The following is a 14,456-nucleotide window of genomic DNA, read 5'->3' on the forward strand; positions in this document are numbered from 1 at the left end:
TTACAAGTAACATTTCCTCAATTGAGCGATGTTCCAACTGCGGGGTACTGGTGTGCCATCTAGTCGAGATAGGCGATAGGCCCCTTTGCCCAGATCTTCTTGGATGACATAAGGGCCTTCCCAGTTTGGGCCTAGCTTGCCCGAAGGTTCCATCCTACTTGCTTCATTGTCACGCATAACATAATCTCCTGTTTTGAAATTCTGTTTGGCCACTCGCTTGTTATAATATTTTTCCAATGCCTTCTTGTATTTTGCTTCGCTGATGGCGGCTGCCTCGCGCCTTTCTTCCAGTAAGTCCAGGCCTTCCCTTAGAGATCTATCATTGTCGTCGCCTGTGTTGAGGCGGCGTAGTGACGGTAGTCCTGCTTCAGCGGGTATCATTGCTTCCGCTCCATATGTTAGGCTAAACGGGGTTTCGTTGTTGCTGGTTTTGGGCATTGTTCTGTGTGCCCAGAGGACGTTTGGCAACTCTTCCACCCAGGAGCTTCCCTCGTGGCCTAGTCGTTTCTTAATGCCATCCAGCAAACTTCTGTTTGTCCGCTCTACCTGGCCATTTCCTTGGGGGTGTGCTACTGACGTGAAGATTTGTTGGATGTGGAGATTAGTGCACCATTCTTGGAAAATTCTGTCTGTAAACTGTGTTCCGTTATCACTTACCAGGTACAGCGGCAATCCAAACCGGCATACTATGTGTTCCCAGAGGATTTTTTTGGCATTATCCCCCGTTATTTTGGCTAAAGGCTTAGCTTCCACCCACTTGGTGAAGTAATCAACCGCCACGATTAGGTACTTTAACTTTCCGGGGGCCGGCGGGAAAGGTCCCACGATATCAACGGCCCATTTCTGGAAAGGCCATGCTGTTGTCACCGGTACTAGGCTGTTCTTGGGCCTTATTGTTTGAGGAGCGAATTTCTGGCAGCTGCGGTATTTCCGAAGTTCGATTACAGCGTCTTCGTGCATCCCAGGCCAATAATATCCCGCGCTATGGATTTTGGCTACCACCGCCCGGGGTCCAGCGTGTATGCCGCATAGACCTGCATGGATTTCGCTGATGAGATACTTTGCCTCTGTTGGGGAGACACATCGCAGCAGTGGGCCCAGGTAAGACTTTCTGTATAGGACACCATTATTGATCTCATACTGCAGCGCTTTCGTTTGTATCTTCTGTGCTTCGCCCTTGGCGGGAGGTAGCTCCCCTGTTTCAAGGAAACGTAGAACTGGAGTGTACCAGCAAGGATCTTCCGCCGTAACGGCGGAAACATTCCTCGGTTCAATTGAGGGTGTCTGCAGCGTTTCGACTTTGACTTCCTTTTCCATACCTGAGGTGGCGAGTTTGCTGAGAGCATCTGCTATCTGATTCTTGCCTCTATGTACGTGATTGAGCGTGACGTTGTCAAAAGAATCCATGAGTTCCTTTGTTTTCGCCAAGTATTTTGCCATCGATTCATCTCTGGCTTCGTACGTTTCGTTTACCTGATTGTTGACCAGCAGCGAATCAACATACGCCTCTACCCTTGCCGCTCCCATAGATTTCGCCATTCTCAGACCTGCTAGTAGTGCCTCATACTCCGCTTCATTGTTAGAACATTCGAAATCGAAGCGTAAAGCGTACATTAGCCTGATCTCATCTGGGCTTATCACCATTAAGCCGGCTCCAGATCCCTTTCCACTAGATGACCCATCGGTGTATAGTTTCCAGGTCTGCCGGGCAGTGCTAGATTCCGGGATGTCCTGGACGACTGGGTCCACGATAGCTTCTCCTTCAGGTATTTCGGCTAGAAAATCAGCAATTACTTGCCCCTTAACTGCTGTGCGTTTCTGATATTCGATGTCCAAAGCGCCATGTTCAATTGCCCACTTGGCCAGTCTGCCAGAAATCTCCGGCTTGTGCAGGACTTGTTGCAGTGGGTAATTGGTTAGGACCTGTACGCGGTGCGCCTGGAAATATCTTCTCAGTCGCCGTGTGGCGTGTACCAATGCCAAGACCAGCTTTTCCAACGTGGGATACCGCGTTTCGGGTCCCGCTAATACCCGGCTGATGTAATATATCGGTGTTTGTCTTCCATCCCGTTCAACCATGAGCACAGCGCTTACTGTGGTATGAGCTGCCGCTAAATACATCTTTAATACCTCATTAGGCCTTGGTGCTGCCAGCATGGGTAATCCTTCTATGAAGCGTTTCATGTCTTGCAGAGCTTGTTCCGCTTCGTTGGTCCATTTGATGTTTTTCTTGTTGAGGCAATCTTTCAACGTTTTTATGAAAGGCAGGGATTTCTCGGCATGTCTTGCCAAGAACCTGTTGATCGCCACTAGCCGCCCATTCAGGGCTTGAGCTTCCTTTAATGTTCGTGGGGAAGGCATCCGCGCTATGGCGGCCACCTTTTCTGGGTTGGCTTTGAAGCCATCTCGGGTGACTACTACCCCAAGGAACTTCCCTTCTTCCACCCCGAAAGAGCATTTCTTTGGGTTTAGTTTAATGTTATACTCTCTAAGCCGCTGAAAAGTTTCTTCGATGTCTGCTAACATTTGCTTTTCTTCCCTGCTTTTGATTACAAGGTCGTCGACATAGACCTCCAAATTTCGTCCGAATTGTGTCTCGAACACCTTGTCCATGAGTCTCTGATAGGTAGCTCCAGCGTTCCGTAGTCCAAAAGGCATTTTTGTGTAACAGAAAATGCCCACATCGGTGTGAAACGCTGTTTTTTCTTCATCTTCTTTGGACATCTTGATCTGGTGGTACCCTTTGTACGCGTCCAGAAAACATTTGAATCTGTAGGGTACCAGGGAATCGACCTTTAAGTCAATCTCGGGCAGCGGGTACGCGTCTTTGGGGCACGCCTTATTTAAATCTTTGAAATCAATGCACATTCGCCATGTGCCATCTGGCGTTTTTACCATAACCGGGTTGGATACCCATGTATGGTATTGTGTTTCCCTGAGGATTCCAGCTTCCACTAATTTTCGTACTTCTTTGACAACTGCTGCCCGTCGGTCCGGGGCCATGCTACGTTTACCCTGTGCGACCGACTTAATGCCTGGGAGCGTTGCAAGTCTGTGTTTTGCTTTATCACGGGGGACTCCTGTCATGTCAGAATGTTCAAAATCGAAGATGTCAACATTTCTTCTTAACCATTGCTTCAGGTCGTTTCTAATTTCTGGAGAAAGGGTGTCCCCGATTGTGACCATCTGGTCCGGATGGCGTGTGCTTAGCACCCATCTTTCTGGGCCCGTGGCTCCGGTGGGCCCTTGGCGGCATCTTTTGGTACTTAGTACTTCTCCAATCTTGTCACGAAACACAGTTGCAATACCCCGCGGTGTAGGAAACTTCATGAATCCTCGCGCCGTGGAGACTATAGCATCCAATTTTCCTAGGGTGAACCTTCCTATGATCATGTTGTGGTATGACTCAGCGCGAACCACGAGGAAGGTCAGGAGTATGGTTCTTTCTCTAGGTGATTGCCCAAAAGTTACCGGGAAAGTGATCTGACCAATAGGGTCAACCTTTTCCCCTGTGAACCCTTTGATGGGGGCGTGTACTGATTCAAGCAGCTTTCTATCTTCTGGTTGCATTCTGTTGAAACAATGCTCATAGATAATGTCTTCTGAGCTCCCGGTATCAACCAGGATTCGCCTCATGCGGTAGTCTCCTACTGCAGCGGATATGATTAGGGCATCTGTGGTAAGGTGCAAATCCTCCATACGAGGTTCTATGGTCATTGTTGCCAACATCCAGGGTTCGAGTGTGGAGAAACTCCGTTTTGCCCCCTTCCTATGTCCGCGTGTACCATGTTCAACTCACGCAGCCTTTTGCCTGCCGCCTTATCACTTTCTTCCTTGACGACAGGTGGGCCCTGCTTGATATCTCTTACTAGGTGTGCTAATTTACCCGCCTTTACGAAATATTCGATCTGTTTTTTAAGCTGAAAGCAATCGTTGGTGTCATGACCACTCCCTTTGTGGTATTCACAACACTTACTCGTATCTTTGTTAGGATTATCTTTCAGTGGTTTCGGTGGGTTAAACCTGAGGTTTTCTGAGGCTAAAATTTCAGCCGGTGTCTTGCTCAAGTTGGGGCATTCGGATCGAGGTTTCGACGGCTCATTTCTCGAATAGGAGTTCCGGTGTCTATCGTACCGCGTATCTTTGTCGTTTCTCTGGTATCGGTCTCCCCTGCTTTTGCCTTTAGACCCCCGATGATCCTTTTCCTCCTGGTTTTTTAGGGTTTCTTTTTTCCTATTGGCTGCATGGCTAGCTGCCACTGCCTTTTCTTGTATGGCGTATACTTTGGCTATTCGAAGTATTTCATCGATTGTTGGGGGTACGCCATCCCTTCCATGTAGCGTTCTCAGCAACTCGTCATCATTTACGCCCTGAAGGAAAGCTCCACATGCCAGATCATTGGTCACGCCCGGGATCGCCAGGCTTTCCTTGTTAAATCTGATGATAAAGTTTTCTACCGTCTCGTTGTCTCGCCGACGGATGTGGAGGAGTTCGTTTCTATCTTTCGTGTGTCTGCGCTGCTGGCTAAACTGTAAGATAAATCTGGACTCTAAATCTTCAAAGCTGTCGATTTCCCCTGTAGGCAGACTATCCCACCAGACTCGGGCCGCGCCCTCTAGCGTTTGCACGAACATTTTGCACCATAAGGGCATGAACCAACAAGCTACCTCGCCGACGCTTTTAAATAAGTTGAGATGGTCGTCCGGGTCGGTGAGGCCATCATATTTGCCTACCGTTTGGGGCATCTTGGGTTTCTCCTTTATAGGGGCCTCGGCGATTCTTCGTGTGAATTTAGACCGGAAAGTCGCGTCCGTCGGTTTGTATGGCCTGGTGAGTTCGTCTTCTTCCACGTTTATAGGCTGTATCGGTGGGGCGTCCATACTCGGGCAGTGCCCACTATAGGATTGGAATTCCCTATTGGAGACACCCGAGGCCTGACCATGTTTCCCCTGTCGTAGACAGGTTCAGCCGTAGGTGGAGTCTGAGCGTAAACCGGTTGTGGTGTTGGGAGATTCCACCAAGGCGGCATGTAAGCCGCGTATGGCGATTGAGTGCTACCCTGTGCGGTTCCCTGGAGCGGGTACGCCGAACCCCCGTATGAGGGTAAATACCCATACGGGGGTGCATAACAATACCCAGGGATGTATACTTGGTTTCCTGGTGTGACGGGAGCGTTCATAACTCCGGCCGGCATGACGACCGGCTGATGAGGCGGTGTTGACAATGTCGCTGTAAGCGCCGCTGAGTATAGCGGTGGCATCGAGTTGGTAGTCAGAGGTTGATAGTATTGAGGCATGCTAGTTTGTGGTACAATGGTGCTGGGGCTCGCCGATGTGATAACAGGGACGGAGGAGAGGCGTGAAGCCTGTGCATTAGTAGTCATCGCTGGGGTGGACATATTGCCGCTGGTTCCCCCAAACTCCCTCGATTGCAGTTGTGAGGGCATGTAAAGAAACGGATTCGTCACCACAGTTTGGGAAGAAACGGTGGTGATGATGTCAAAACCTGGCGGCGGTCCTTCTGCCTCGAATTCTGGGTCCAGCGACCTTGTAACGACTAGGGGAGACTGCGTGGTAGCAGCGAGGCTTGTCCCCAACGCCAGGTTATTGTTCATCGTCGTTGGATCTGCTACGTTTTGATCACTTGCCATGAGGTTCTATCACAGAATAGGTCCCACGGATGGCGCCAATGAAGAAACACTGACCTATACGGTGATTACGGGCTAGGACTTCAATGATCAGTGACCCGAACGATTGGCTGCAAAACAGAAAGACCGTTAGGACCTGTTACAGGAATGGGGTTATTCCTGTAACCACCCTCCAGTGTGAGAATAAGTCTCGGTTTGTGGGAGTAAAAGGAAATTGAGAAGAGAAAGTTATGTGAGAGCAAGATGATCATACCTTATACGTTTACCTTTATTTATAGGTTTTCCATTAGGGTTTCCTCTAACCTAGGATATATTCCGATAAGTTAGGGATTTGCATGATCTTCCCGAAAAGTTGGAGATTTGGTTGTATAACTTCCATGCGGAGATGGAAAGTTCTAGAATAATCATTTATATTCATATTAAAATAATAGGTTGTAACCGGGTCGGGTTGACCAATGCGGGTCATACCTCGTCATGACCTTTTTGGTCAAGTCAAAGTTCAAATTGAACTTTGTTACGTGATCGTAATAATGAAGGTGTTAATCCCTCGCGATTACACCCTCTGATCATCACGTATAGTAGGTGAAATGATGAGTCAAACTTTTATGAAATAAAAGTAAAAAATGCATAAAAATGCATTTTACAACGAAAAAGTTTTCGGGTATTAAAACTTAGAGTTTTGACACAAAATCAGTTTTATAAGATAATTAGACATGTTCTAACATGTCTAGCTCGCCATTTCTAGTTTAGCACTTATTCCTTAGTCGAAAGTCGAGCGGTTTGACTTCTGCTTTGACTTTCGAATCTGATCCGTTTGGTCAACCTTAGGATCCGACCAAGCCCATTTATATGACCATAGTAATATAGGGAATAACCCTCCGAGATTATACCTTATGGTCATGTCGTTTGGTTAGTCAAATGAGGAGTCAACTTTAGATACTTTTAAAATGTCTAAAATACCCTTTTTGCATTAAATAGTTTTAAACATATATGATCATTGTTTTTTAATTATAAACTGATCATACACTATTAGTAAACATGTTTTGACATATCGGACTCGTCATAAGACTCATTCGACCATCCGGACCCGTAGTTACGCATACGACCCGTTAAAATGGCGTAAATCACTTTAACAAGTCGTAGCAGGTCAAAACACCTATAAACACTTTCCAAATCAGAATGTAAAGTTAATAAATCATATTACATGAGATCCTTTGCTCGTTTGATATTAAAACCACATTCTATCAGTTCTTTCGTTTAAGCCACAATACACACTAACCTAATAATTTGTTACACCCCTTTCTAATGCGGAAGCACGAGGTGTGATCCTGAAAGGTTCTCATTGCATACGAATGGTAAACATACTACATGCTCGTAAAATAACTCCAAAATGCCATTGATATAATCATAAGTTTAGTGTTTACATCACAAGATAAAATATTATCTAAAAAGTTACAACTTTATTTAAAGATGAACATAAAGGTTTTGATTCTTATATCCCACATAAAATGGAATATAGTAACCAATCCCACAAAACAGGCATCGGAGTCTTGACACGACATGACTAAATCAAAAGAGACATCCTGGAGCAAGAGTAAGACTGCGCGTACATCCACTTTAGTTACCTGAAATACATGTGAGTTTTGGAAAAATCGTCAACATAATGTTGGTGTGAATTCATGCAGATTTGTGAAAAACATCTAAGCATTCGTTATGGAAAACATGGTATACAATTTTATGAAACAAGTATTTCTGTAAATGTAAGGAAATCGAGTTCGCTAAGGGTTTGCAAGGCCATTAACATGTGACACGACATAGAAAGCATCCAAACCATAGGCATTTTTACTTGTCGATCCACGACTGTCGATTTACGACTAGAGACACAAAAGCACTACTTGGTAAAAGAGTGGCCAAGAGTGTGGCTGCCTGAAACCCATTAGGTCTAACCTTTTGCTCCGCGGTCTTGGTATTTAACTAATTAATGGTGCTTATGGCACCCTATTCGTGACATGATCTAAAGTATCATTCCTTAGTTTTTGTATTCAACATACCATAACACATGTATTTTCCCAAGTTTAGAATACAATTAAAAGTTTAAAGTGGGGCCATGAACTCACAACTTTGTGTATCCTGCGCCGTAAACTCCACCGATTGGTTTCTTAGCGTCGTGACCTATACGTGTTCTATTAATGTTAGTCACTAGACTTGTATTACACAAGTACAAGTCACCATCTTTTGTTTATGTATATGTTCTTTGTTAAAAATAATTTATATTTTTAACTATGTAAGTTACTTATATTATTTTCCCAAAAATAAATATAAGTATTTTGTGAAATAATATTTTCAATATTATGTTTGTACAAGTATACTTAGGAAAGTATACATTGTATTTTATGTAAATACTTGTGTATTTTGTATTTTTTACTAAAAATCAATACTTTGATTTTTATAACTTTCCGGAATTACATTCCTTAAAATAATATATTTTTAAGACTTGTATGAAATATATATATATATATTGTTATGCTATAAAATGTGTGTGTGTGTATATATATATATATATATATATATATATATATATATATATATATATATATATATATTCTTGTTATCCACCCGATTTTCGTATAAATTCCAATACTTGATATAGATTATATATTTTTGTCCAAAAATATATTTTAAGTTCACAACTTGTCCAAGTAAAACAATATGTTAAGAAATATATCTTTGTAACTATTTTTTCTTGTATTTGTCCATGTGCTTCTTATGTATTCTCATGTATTTTGTATGTGTATTTTTACTCCTTATGAGTATTTAGTGTATTTTCAAGTCCTAATACACTACTACATATAATACACATAATATACACTTAGCACAAAATTTTGGTGATCACTAAATATATGTATTTTCTCTAAAAATTATATATATTTAATGGGTGGAGATACAATAAGAAGATTATTTGGCTAGGAAGGCTAGGAAGTGATCTTGACCATCCATTAAGTTAATCAAGGGCTAAGATTAAATCAGGGAAATTGAAAGGAAGAAAAGAGGCGCGTGAGTTTGTTCAAGGGCATTCTAGTCAGTCCAAGCTAATAGTTTCTCTCTCCTCCAATTCCCTCCCATTTTTTAAACGTTAATAACACTTTCATACGACATTATTTTTTTATAAAAATTGCACCAAAAAAATGAGCGTTTTTTTATCTTTAAAACGAGTATACTATTGCTATATTTAAAAAAAAAATTAAAACCCAGTTGCGTAAAACGCAATAGAAAAACCACCAGTTACGTAAAACGCAATGAAAAAGAAACCAAAAAAATGACATTTTTCTAAAACGCAATGTACCAAAAACACAAAGAAATGACTTATTTGTAAAACCAGAAAACACACAGAAATGTCTTATTTATAAAACGCAATGGCCAGAAAACACATAAAAATGTGTTTTACCTAAAACGCAATGCACCAAAAACACAAAGAAATGTCTTATTTGTAAAACGCAATGGCCAGAAAACACTTAAAATGTTTGTTTACTAAAACGCAATGGACTGAAAACACATAAAAAAGTGTTTTACCTAAAACGCAATGCACCAAAAACACAAAGAAATGTCTTATATGTAAAACGCAATGGCCAGAAAACACTTAAAAATGACTCATTCTAAAACGCAATGGACTGAAAACACCTAAAAATGTGTTTTACCTAAAACGCAATGACTAAAAACACTTAAAAATGTGTTTTTTTCTAAAACGCAATAGCCAGAAACCACATAAAACTCTCTTATTTCTAAAACGCAATGGACACATAAAACTGTCTGTCACTGTGAACTATCTGTCACTATGAACTGTCTGAATTATCTACGAATTACTGTCTTCGAAATGAGCCAATTTCTGGAAAATTAATTTTTCTGATGCGTTTTTAGTACAGCAATTTAATCGAAAAAAAATTTTTCCGAGTTGACCTTGGACCCCGCCAGGGGCTGCCGCCCCCGGACCCCCGCAAAGATCGTAAAACGCAATGACTGAATCAAAAACCCAGATCATGAAAATGAAATTAAAGAATTTCTTACATGGATCGAAGCCGATTTCTTCATCAATTGACGAAATTTGAATGATAGAAACACTTATCAACGCTCGAATCGAACGAATCGAGTGATTATCTCCAAAATCACCAGAAAAAACGAGATTTTTTTATGAAATTAAACTGGGTTTACTTCAAAAAAGCTGAAGAACACGTTGATCGGGTTTTGAATCATTGATTGGTGATGAAAATCGCACTATAATGTAGTGATTATTGAGATAGAAAGTGAAGAAATAGTTGAAGATGGTGGGTTTTGAAAATGGTGGGTTTTGAAGTTACTGGGTTTTGAAAAAGGAAGAAGGAGTTGGATTGACTAAAATACCCTTTCTCTTTATTTTAAAATTTGCAACATGTCATAATCCTATGGCTTCCTATCCTTCCTAGCGAAAATTAACTTCCTATTTGATCTTTTCCCTATATTTAATACCAATTTTAACTTGAAGAAATCATCATTTCTTAACTTGAAATTTACAAAAAATTAGGGAAACCTTGGCAAATATTTTTAGGTGAATTTTTAGGGAATAAGTTTCACCAAAACTTATATTTTTCTAAGTGTCAAAATTTTATAAAAATTTTGACATAGTTTCCCCTAAAAATGGAGGTTTCACATGTTTTCAAAACATGTGTTTATTTTCTTTTCAACATACCATAACACATGTATTTTCCCCATGTTTTCAAAACATAGTTTCCCCTAAAAATTTATGGTCTTAAAGTTTGTAAATCATGTCCAAAAATCACTTTTGTGTTTATTAGAAAGATCATAATTTTTACACATCATGTTTAACCATGGATCTTTCAAGATCCATGCTTAATATCTTTAGATCTTTCAGAAACAAGCTTTATGTTATATTTTTAACAAACTTTCCATGAGTTTTAGTTTCAAAAATTAGTTCTACACATACTTTATCACTTCAAAATTACAAGTTTATGCACAAAAATTCATATTTCAAGTTCACATTATGCTTCATATGTTCACCTTCAAGTTTAACCATGGATCCTTCAAGATCCATGCTTAAACTTGGTAGATCCAAGCTTTAACATACTTGATCTAATCATAAACACAAAATACCACATCAACAACTTCATTACATACACTAAAATTTCATGTAACCACTTATTTCCTTCATGAATATGTTAGATCTTCTCATTTTTAACATTAGAAGTTAAGTTGCTTAGATGGTGAAACTTGTACATAACATAAACATGACTTAAATTAGTGATCAAGAGGCATACTACTAGCTCTAATGGCTAGGGAAGTGGCACAAAAATGAAGAAGATGATCAAGGAGAAAATGAGAGGTTAAAAGCTCCACAAAGAGATCCTTCAAGTTCTAGCACCATACACCTTCATAAATGGCCTCCATACACCTCTAGATCACCTTGGATTGAATGATTGAAGCTTGAAAGTGGATGTGTAAGTGTGTGGGTATGTGTGTGTGTGTGTGTTGAGCCGTGAGCAAGAAGAAGCAAGGGGAAGAAGATGAAGTGAATGCGAGTGTGTGATTAGTTTAGGCTTTTATAAAGATCTTCAAAATCTTTATAGGGTATATTTGCTAGAATATTCTTTAGCATAAGATCAAATAAAATCTAATGAAATCAAGTAAAATCTATATGTTGGACCCTTGTCCCAACCGTCCAATGAGAGAGGGGGGTAAAGTGTAATTTTTGAGAAGTGGAGGGTTTAAAGTGTAAACGAGGGGGTTTAAGTTAGTTTTAGTGTGTTTAGGTGTTTTTATGATTTTTAAGGTGTTCTAACATCAATATTAGTCTAATATCATAAAAACATTACTTCTAGTCAAATTTTGATGTCCCGGTTATTGTCCGGTTGTTCGGTTCGTTAAAGTGCTGAATTGCGCAGTTTCACTAGGTTATAATAAAGCACTTTTTATGGCAGTTTCAATTCCTGACACTTTGTAAGTTATATTAAACAATAAAACATAGATTTTGCATTATATTATTGTGTTAAAAGCTGAATTTTTGCTGATTTATGCAGAATTCTGCATTTAAAGTTAGTTTCGGGTGATTTTTAGTGCATAGTTTAGCTTCCGGAAAGTTTATATGTTAACCCTTGTATCGATACTTGGGTTTTAGTGTATTTTAGACGTTGGACCTACTCCTAGGCCCTAATTCTGTTATCTGACTGCTTTCTGCAGACATGCTGACACAGTGTGTCTTACCGGTGAGTTTACTAGTCTTTCTGACGCAACGCTAAAAGTAATGCATAAAGCAATATTTGAAGTTTAAAACATGCATGAATTCACAAGTATAGCATGAAATCAGACAATGTTGACATTTAAGCACATAATTGCAGATATTAAATAATAATTAAACTGTACGGAAATTACCGGTTTTGTGCTAGTTGTCACAGTCTCCCCCCATTAAAAGAATTTCGTCCCGAAATTCAAGCTGAGTTATCTCCCGCGGGAGCTTTCTCGAACAGATGGGGGTACTTATCTTTGAACCGGTCTTCACGTTCCCACGTGTACTCGGGTCCGTGTTTGGAGCTCCAACGTACTTTAACAAGCTTAACACTACTCATTCGAGTCTTGTTGACCTTCCAGTCAGTAACCTCAACGGGTTCTTCGGTAAACCGGAGTGTGTCGTCGATATGCACCTCATCCGCAGGGATGATCACTGCTTCTTGGGTTAGACTCTTCTTGAGGTTGGACATATGAAACGTATCATGTACTCTGTTAAGTTCATCCGGTAATTCCAACTTGTACGCCACGGTACCAATCTTTTCCAAGATCTTGAATGGTCCGATGTATCGTTGATTCAGCTTTCCACGTTTTCCGAATCTTACTACACCCTTCCAAGGTGAGACCTTCAACAAAACTCTGTCTCCCACCTCGAATTCTAAGGATTTCCGTCTTCGATCTGCGTAGCTCTTTTATCGATCTCAGGCCGCCTTAATGCGCTCTCGGATCTGCATAATCTTGGTGGTCGTCTCTTGAACAAGTTCAGGACCAACCATACGTTTGTCTCTAGCGTCTGCCCAACATAACGGCGAGCGGCACTTGCGGCCATACAGAGCTTCGAACGGTGCGGCTTTTATACTCGTATGGTTGTTATTATAGGAAAACGCAACTAAAGGTAGATGTGTATCCCAGCTGCCGCCCAGATCCATAACACATGCGCAAAGCATATCTTCTAGTCTTTGTATGGTCCGTTCGCTCTGGCCGTCTGTTTGCAGATGGAAGGTCGTGCTTAGATCTAGCTGAGACCCATAGGCCTCCTGGAAGGATTGCCAGATCCTTGAGACAAAACGTCCATCTCTATCTGAAATAATCAAAATAGGCACTCCATGACGTGCCACAACTTCTTTCAGGTACAGCTCGGCAAGCTTTCCAGTGCTATCCTTCTCTCGGATTGGTAGGAAATGCGCAGACTTCGTTAACCGATCGATTATCACCCATATCATATCATGCCCTCTAGGGGTCCTGGGTAATTTTGTTATGAAGTCCATTGAGATTTGCTCCCACTTCCACATGGGTATATCGGGCTGCTGCAGTAGACCAGACGGTTTCTGATATTCAGCCTTAACCTTAGCACAGGTTAGGCACTTTCCAACGTAAACAGCAACATCGCTTTTAAGCCTCGGCCACCAACAGTATTCCTTCAAGTCTTGATACATCTTGTCCGATCCTGGGTGGATCGGGTATCTCGACTTGTGAGTTTCATCAAAGATGACTTCTCGAATACCGCCATAGAGCGGAACCCAAATACGCCCCCATAAAGTATAAGGTTCCCTCTTCGTTTGGCACCAATTTCTTCTGCATACTTCGGAGATATTCAGCTCTACGATTCTCCTTCTTAAGGGCTTCTTGTTGTGCGTCATGAATGCGTGCAATAAGATTTGTTCGAATAGTCATTTCCAATGCTCGAACCCTTAAGGTTTTAACCCTTTCCTTTCTACTTAACGCGTCTGCTACTAGTTCGCCTTTCCAGGATGGTACTTAATCTCACAGTCATAATCGTTTAGCAACTCAACCCACCGTCGCTGATGCATATTTAATTCCTTCTGATCAAATATGTGCTGCAGGCTTTTATGATCTGTGAAGATTATACATCGAGTACCATATAAATAATGTCGCCAGATCTTCAAGGCGAATACCACCGTGCCTAACTCCAGGTTGTGTGTGGTGTAGTTCTTCTCATGAACTTTCAACTGCCTTGAAGCGTAAGCGATGACCTTTTGGCGTTGCATGAGCACGCAACCCAATCCTTGACGCGAAGCGTCACAGTACACCAAGAAGTCCTGGTGCCTTCGGGTAAGGAAAGTATTGGTGCATCGCATAGCTTGCTCTTGAGAAGTTGGAAGGCTTCTTCCTGCTTATCACCCCAGTCGTACTTCTTATCCTTCTGCGTAAGGGAAGTCAATGGTTGGGCTATCTTGGAGAAATTCTCAATGAATCTACGGTAGTAGCCCGCTAATCCCAAAAATTGTCGAACTTCAGTTGGAGTTTTGGGGGCTTCCCAATTCTTTATCGCTTCTATCTTTGCTGGGTCCACATGAATGCCCTTCTCGTTCATGACATGACCAAGGAACTATACTTCGTGAATCCAGAATTCGCACTTTGAGAGCTTTGCATAAAGTTTCTCTCTCTTTAGTAGTTCCAGAATGGTCCTGAGGTGTTGCTCGTGCTCTTCTCTCGTTCGCGAGTAAATCAGGATATCATCGATAAATACAATCACGAATTTATCGAGATATGGTTTGCAAATGCGGTTCATCAGATC

General features: G+C 41.5%; 2 protein-coding genes across 2 annotated transcripts; both read right to left on the reverse strand.

Annotated features, from left to right (window-relative positions):
• Nucleotides 1–3,717, reverse strand: LOC110928424 (protein NYNRIN-like). The gene has a single exon (XM_022171438.1). It carries the CDS (start codon nucleotides 3,715–3,717, stop codon nucleotides 1–3), a length of 3,717 nt encoding a protein of 1,238 aa, XP_022027130.1.
• Nucleotides 3,714–4,745, reverse strand: LOC110928423. The gene has a single exon (XM_022171437.1). The coding sequence runs from the start codon at nucleotides 4,743–4,745 to the stop codon at nucleotides 3,714–3,716; it is 1,032 nt and encodes a 343-aa protein (XP_022027129.1).
• Nucleotides 4,746–14,456: the final 9,711 nt, after the last annotated feature.

The sequence above is a fragment of the Helianthus annuus genome, chromosome 3 (genome assembly GCF_002127325.2).
Source record: "Helianthus annuus cultivar XRQ/B chromosome 3, HanXRQr2.0-SUNRISE, whole genome shotgun sequence".
NCBI lineage: Eukaryota > Viridiplantae > Streptophyta > Magnoliopsida > Asterales > Asteraceae > Helianthus > Helianthus annuus.